This window comes from Cynocephalus volans, chromosome 2 (assembly GCF_027409185.1).
Source record: "Cynocephalus volans isolate mCynVol1 chromosome 2, mCynVol1.pri, whole genome shotgun sequence".
Taxonomy (NCBI): domain Eukaryota; kingdom Metazoa; phylum Chordata; class Mammalia; order Dermoptera; family Cynocephalidae; genus Cynocephalus; species Cynocephalus volans.
Genome location: NC_084461.1, coordinates 61,241,177 through 61,247,714, shown reverse-complemented (window position 1 = coordinate 61,247,714; position 6,538 = coordinate 61,241,177). Strand labels below are relative to the sequence as shown.

The following is a 6,538-nucleotide window of genomic DNA, read 5'->3' as shown; positions in this document are numbered from 1 at the left end:
CACTCTAACTCAACAGATCTGTGGGTACTAAGGGCAGTGCCTGTGTTGCAGATCCTTGGGCCCAGTTACTTTAGGTCCCGCAAAGACCCAGGCCTGGGGTGGACCAAGACCCACCCATGCACATCACACATCACGCTTCAACCTTGCCGAAGAGAACATCAGCAGCCACGGGTGCCTGTGACTCAGTGATAACATGGATTTGTTCACATCATAATCCTATTATTTATTTCGTGTAGGTTCGCCAGCTAGCCAATGCTATTCTAACAGGAGACATTCTTTATTTTATTCCATCGTTTTTATTTTTGGCACTCTTTATCCAGAATGCTCAAGGGAGACCAGATGGCAACCAAGTTGTCTGGCATATGCAAGTCCACTTTGGGACCAGGGACAGGCACCGGGATATCTCCAGCTGAGCCTGTTCTCTCTTCCCGGCTTCTTTCCCATCCCCACTCTCACCACGGCTGAAGCTCCCACAGTCTCAGAAGTAGTGATTTCTCCCTTGGCTGCTGGAGTTAAAATTGAGACACCAGGGCCTTCCTATAGGGAAGGGGAGGGTGGTGGATAAACAGGTGGAATTCCTGCTCCTGAACCTCACGTGGGCATTTCTTACCTGAGGGAATTTGAAACTGGGCCAGAGGAGAATTTCCCTAACCTGGCCTAATTTTTACCAGTCGAGACATGTCCCCTCCCACTTCCCCTTCCCCCCTCAAATGACATCTGTCAGGCTGCCTGGGCTGCTCCACTGTCTGATATCTGAAGGTCACAGCATAGAACACTTCAGTGGTCAGGTAACAATGACTTCAGTGCTTGCTCCCTTAGCATTACAGTCTCTAGCGAGGGAGGGAATATATTTCCTCATAGGGGGGAGGCGAGAAGCAGGCACAGTCCTCGTCTTCCAGCTGTGTCTCTTCTAGCTGGTCAGTATCAGGGCTGGGCCTGAAACAGAAGCAGAAAACAGACGCCTTATAGCCCAAAGCAGCCCTCACAGAACCAGTGCCACCACCCTGGGCATCAGGCTGTTCAGGTTTACATCTTCCTGCCACTTCCCAAACCTCATAGACCACGACGGTGGTGGCCAGAAGGGGAGCGTCCCCCCCTCCACACCCCATACCTGCCATTTCCACCTTCCGTGAAAGCAGGGTGGAGCTCATCATCCGCAAAGGCGGCGTTACCTTGAGGGTAGATGGTATAGTATTGCGGAGGACTCGGTGCGGCAGCCGCTGCGCCTCCGGGGAAGATGAGACCACCAGGGCTCACCACGGGCTGCAGGGAAGGGGCGCTCATCCCCACAGGCTCTTGAGAGCCGTAAGGAGGAGGGATGTACTGCACCACAGTGGCCCCGTGGAAGGTGATGGGTTGGTTGATGCCCGTGAAAACAAACGACTGTGCTCCCGGTGTCTGCTCCAGGTCCAAGACCCTGTCCTCACTTCCTTTGCAAAACTTGCAGGAGAGCATTTTGAACTTGCACACAGAAATCAGGATGAATGTCACCCCAACCGACAGCAGGATGGGCCCTAGCAGCTGGGTCCATTCAAAGTGAGAGACACCCTGGTATTTAATCCAGCCCATGACAGTGAACGTGATCCCCGCCAGACCCAGAAAGATGCCTGAGAAAAGCAAGGTGGCCCCCGCCTTGTCGTCATCGGACACCTGGATGTCGGAGGTACTGGGTGTGTACGGAGTGACCGAGAACACATTGAGAGGGAAGTCCTCCAAGCGGCTGCTGCCCTGCTGCATCGTTCCTCAGTGATCACCCGTTTCTCAGAGGGGAAAGGGACTGCGAGAGCAAAGGAATCACAGGCTCAGATTAGCTATAGAAGAACTTTGGGCTTCTGTGGTTAACAGAGTATAACACTCAGAGGGCTGAACTTTGTTTAGAAGAATAAAGGTCTGAGAAACGAAGCCTGAAGTTCTCTCACACATTGCCAACACAGGCAGGTCTCCGTTTTGCAAGCCAATGGCAAGCTGTCTCTCTAGTTCACATCCATTCATTCACTCATTCACAAAATACTTACTGAGCCCTTTATTCTAGGAGCCATTTAAGCCATATTTTCTACAGCCATTATTTCTACATAAGCCATTATTTTCTACAGCCATTTAAGTCACTGATCTAAGGCCCTGTTTTTGTCCTGCCAAAACCAGGTTTGTAGACATGGCAGAGACCTCCAAGGCCTCCAGACTGAAGGGGGCCCTGGTACCCATACTAGGTCAGCTCAGTAGAAATAGGTAGCCGAGGGCCGGCCCTGTGGCGCACTCGGGAGAGTGCAGCACTTGGGAGCGCAGCGGTGCTCCCGCCGCGGGTTCGGATCCTATATAGGAATGGCCAGTGCGCTCACTGGCTGAACGCAGTGCGGATGACACCAAGCCAAGGGTTGTGATCCCCTTACCAGTCAAATAGGTAGCCGTGTTTACGGCCATACCACCCTGAAAGTGCTTGATCTCATCTGAAGTAGGTAGACAACTATTTCTTCTTTGTTTGTTTGCGGGGTAGGGGTTGGCAGCTGGCTGGAGATCTGAACCCTTGACCATGGTGTTATAAGGCTGTGCACTAACCAGCTGAGTACCAGCCAGTCCCCACACCTATTTCTTGACTGTATGTGTAGCCACTTCAGGAATCTCTAGTTATGATGACACTTAAACTTTTATAACAGTTCTTGCAAAGCTCTGAGCTCCTGTTCTTTCCTGGCCAGTGCCATGTGCTTTTTGCTTTCCACATTTGGCAAGTAATTCCAGCTGTGGGAGAGGAAAGATGCCACAGGAAACCCTTCTATGCACCACGTCACTGGCAGAGGTTGAATAAGCATCCGGTGAGGTGTGGCATCACTGGGACACATACTTCAGACCATCCCTCCGTGGTGGCCGCATGGCTCCTGGTCTCTAAAGTGAAACAAACAGCTGCATTTTTGAGCCTGCTGTGTTTTGCAACCAAACCCAAGCTGATTTAGAGAAGATAGCTTGATCTTCAATGACATTATCTGTCCCTCATGACTACGGAACTTCCAGCCACATGAATTTCCTCCTCCACAGAATCCTAACTGTAGCCCTTTTCCTTTTCCAGATTTTTTTTCCAAGCAGATGTCTCTCTTCAGTGGTTAAATATTTTTATCAACTCCCTTTCATAGAATTGAAATTGCTGTGCTCTTGCCCCAAGGCAGGGCTTACTAAACTTCCCATGAGATAAAAATCACCTGGGCCACTTTTAGAAAAGGCAAAACTTGAACTCCCAACTTAGATCAACAGAGCCAAAATATGCAAAGGATAGGGTTAGTTAGTGCCCCAGGTGACTCTTATCATCCAGGAATCTTAGGAAACCTAACCCCAAGTTAACTCCAAATGCTTGCAGGAGATCAGGTGATGTTTTTCCCACCAAAATGCCTCTTCCCGCTACTGGACAAGGCTTACAATCTCTAACTTCAGTGCCAAACAGATGGGAAAGCAAACAGGTGACCAGTCTGGTATCTTCTGGGATGTGCCCTGGAGCAGCAAAGCTAGGGCAGCGTTGCTATGGAAATGGGCTGCCCTTTCCCCACTGAGCTAGGTCAGACAGCCAGGAAAGCCAGCTTTTCTTTGTAACCATAAAATGTCTGGTCAACTAGTCCAATGTACTTTTCAGGCTCTTAAACCCTGAGTTAACAGTCAAAATAGACCCTGACATACAGAAAAAAGCTAGGCTCTCAAAATTATTCTTTTAAGTCACTCAGTTTATGTTTCCCATTTGTCTTTAGCTGCATCCACCCGCACTTAAGAGAATAATTGGGAACACAGAGAGCAGGGGAGAGAGATCCCCTTTCTGTAAGCAGCCCATGAATGCAGAATGGGAATGGCTTTCAGAGCATAAAATTCAGGAAGTTCTCCAGTTACATTTTCAAGGTCACCTTGATTCAGCCACTCTCTCCAAAACTCCAACTCTGTCTCTATGGTAAATAGCAATTTTTTAAAAATGCTAATAAACTGAATTCAACAACATATTAAAAGGATTATACACCATGACAAAGTGGGATTTATTCCTGGAATGTAAGGATGGTTCAACATATGAAAATCAATCTATGTGATACACCACATTAGCAGAATGAAGGAAAGACGCATACACACACACATGATCATCTCAATTGATGCAGGGTGGGAAAAGCACTCAAATTTATTAAACACTTTCTACAGACCAGGCACAATTCTGGATGTTTAATATACATGGTATCGTTTCATCCTTTTAACATCTGGGTTACAGTCAAGAAAACTCTGCTGATTATAAAGCTATTGTGACTCTACTCCAAACCCAGCCTTCTATACTCTGCTTTGGCTGGGACTCTGCAGAGCACTTTTCCTTTGCCAGGTGGCTCCACATTGGGCTCTGCCAATAGTGGGTGCTAGAGGTAGACTGCAAGGTGAGAGGAAGGAGGAGCCAGGTACTATTTTCTGTTTTGCTCGCTGTTACTGTCAGTGTCACTCCAGCAACAGTTCTTCATCTGGGTAGTAAAAGTTAGTTCCAGTTTCCGGTGTCCCCCCAGCCATCACCCAGAATCAACCTCACTGCCCCTTCAGAGAAACCAGCACCAACCAGACAGTGCCCCCTCCTCAGAGGTTCTTTATCTAAGCTCCTAGATGCCAGCACTAGCTGAGTGGCATTCTCAGAGAGCTGGTTCCAAGCTCCACAGGGACCCCTCTCCAAGCTTCCACATCCTGGTATAACCCCAACCTCTTTCCTTTCACCCAGCCTGTATTTACTATCTCTGACTTAGCTCAATGTTCACTTTTTGCTGTTTCAATCTTCCAATACCTGTTTAACTAATTTCCTATATTGAATCCTGTGTACTAAAACAGCTGGTATGGTTTCTGTTTCTATATCTGAATTCTGACTATGTGGTTTTAACAGTGGGGTTAGGAAACAGACCTACAAAGATGGAATTCTGGAGATGGTTTGGTCATATTCTTGTCCTTGAATACAATACTGAACTTCTTGTCAATGAAAAATGGGATCTTAGTAACCCATGACATAAAGTGGCATCAAAATTAATAAAAATATCGCCTGTGGTAGGCTGTGATGAGGTGCCTAGTAGAGCAAGTGCCTTGGGGACCCACCGGCTGCTACACTTCATCATTATGGTAGTAGTGATAGACTACAAGGACTGTGGGATGGGACGGCCACTTTGACGTGCCCTAGAATACTTAGAAAAAGAAAAATGACAAGCTTAGGTCTTTAAACTCTCAGCTCAAGTCAGGATCAGAAAACCAGAGAGTTTCAATGGTAGGCCTAAAAGAATCCAATGTCTTATATTTACAGGGCTGACCTCACTGAAAATCAAACAAAATTTAAATAAATCTCTTTGTATGTATCTATATATAAATCTATATCCTACTGGTTTTGTTTCTCTGAAGAACCCTAATGATGTTCTGTGTTCTCTGGAAAACACAATGATATTTAAAGCATCTATGGTAAATAGTGATACTATGTAGAGCTTCTAGCAAGCAGAGATGGGAAAATCACAGTACAGACCTCTAGGGTTTTGGAGAAAATCCATGCTGACTTCTGCCTTTTGAGAAACAGTTCATGATATGTTCCCAGGACCTGGAAGAGACTAAATGCATCATTTTAGGACATCGAATGACCCTATGACTTGAGCTGCCCATCATGAACTGAGCATAACTGACCCACAAACCCACAAGTTTAAGCATGCACTGCAGTGATTCATCATCAACTGTAGGTGGTATTTAAGAACTCGGTCGTGAGCAGGCCCAGCATTACAAGTAACTACACAAACAGGTGGTTCAGACCCTTACACTTACTCATACTGCATTGTGGTTTCTCCTATAATCCAAAGCTATAGTCTAATAAGGAGTTCCTCATGACCAGCTAACTGAATAGGAAAAACCTCAGGTCTGGTGTATGCATCATGCTGCACAAAAGTGGACTGCTGCAGCATTATAACACCAGTCAGGAGTGTCCCTGAAAGACACTGGAAATAGAATAGATTAGAAATCCTATGAGCAGAACTTCAAGCAGTATAATTGGTTGTCCATTTTTTCGAAGCTGACAGTTGGCCATAAGTACAAATCTACATTGATCCATAGACAGTAGTGAATGGTTTGGCTGGATTTCAAAGACTTGGAAAGAACAAGATTGGAATGCTAGAAACAGGATGTCTGGTGAAGGGGTATATGGATATCTCAAAGTGGGCATGAAGTATAAGGATAGTTGTGTTCCATGTGAATGCCCATCAAAGGGCATCCACCACAGAGGTGGCTGTCAAGGAAACAAGTTGATGTGTTCTGTGGATATCAGTCTTTTCCCCTAAACTTCCCAGTGTTTGCTCAATGAGTTCATGTTCAAAGCTACCAAGATAAAAGGGATGGAGGCTACACACATGCTCAAAAAATGGTAGCTAACCTGCCCACCAACAGTATTGGATACCTAACCTACCAAAAGCAGAAACTAATGCTGAGCCTTCAGTGTGGCACTATTCCCTGGGGACAGCAGCCAAATACAGTCATACCTCAGACATATTGCAGCTTTAATTCCAGCCCACTGCAATAAATCAAAAAT

At 46.4% G+C, this 6,538-nt stretch overlaps 1 protein-coding gene across 1 annotated transcript; it reads right to left on the bottom strand.

Annotated features, from left to right (window-relative positions):
• Positions 1–830: 830 nt before the first annotated feature.
• Positions 831–1,737, bottom strand: TMEM174 (transmembrane protein 174). The gene is made up of 2 exons (XM_063085104.1): positions 1,112–1,737; positions 831–936 (listed from the first exon to the last, which is right to left on the bottom strand). The coding sequence occupies exons 1-2, from the start codon at positions 1,735–1,737 to the stop codon at positions 831–833; spliced, it is 732 nt and encodes a 243-aa protein (XP_062941174.1).
• Positions 1,738–6,538: the final 4,801 nt, after the last annotated feature.

What these genes read in the sequence shown, in the direction of transcription:
- TMEM174 (XM_063085104.1), bottom strand. Translation starts at nt 1,737, where the DNA reads ATGCAGCAGGGCAGCAGCCGCTTGGAGGACTTCCCTCTCAATGTGTTC. An exon ending in ACGGAAGGTGGAAATGGCAG is followed by an intron (nt 937 to 1,111) that starts GTATGGGGTGTG and finishes CTTCTGTTTCAG; the next exon opens with GCCCAGCCCTGATACTGACC.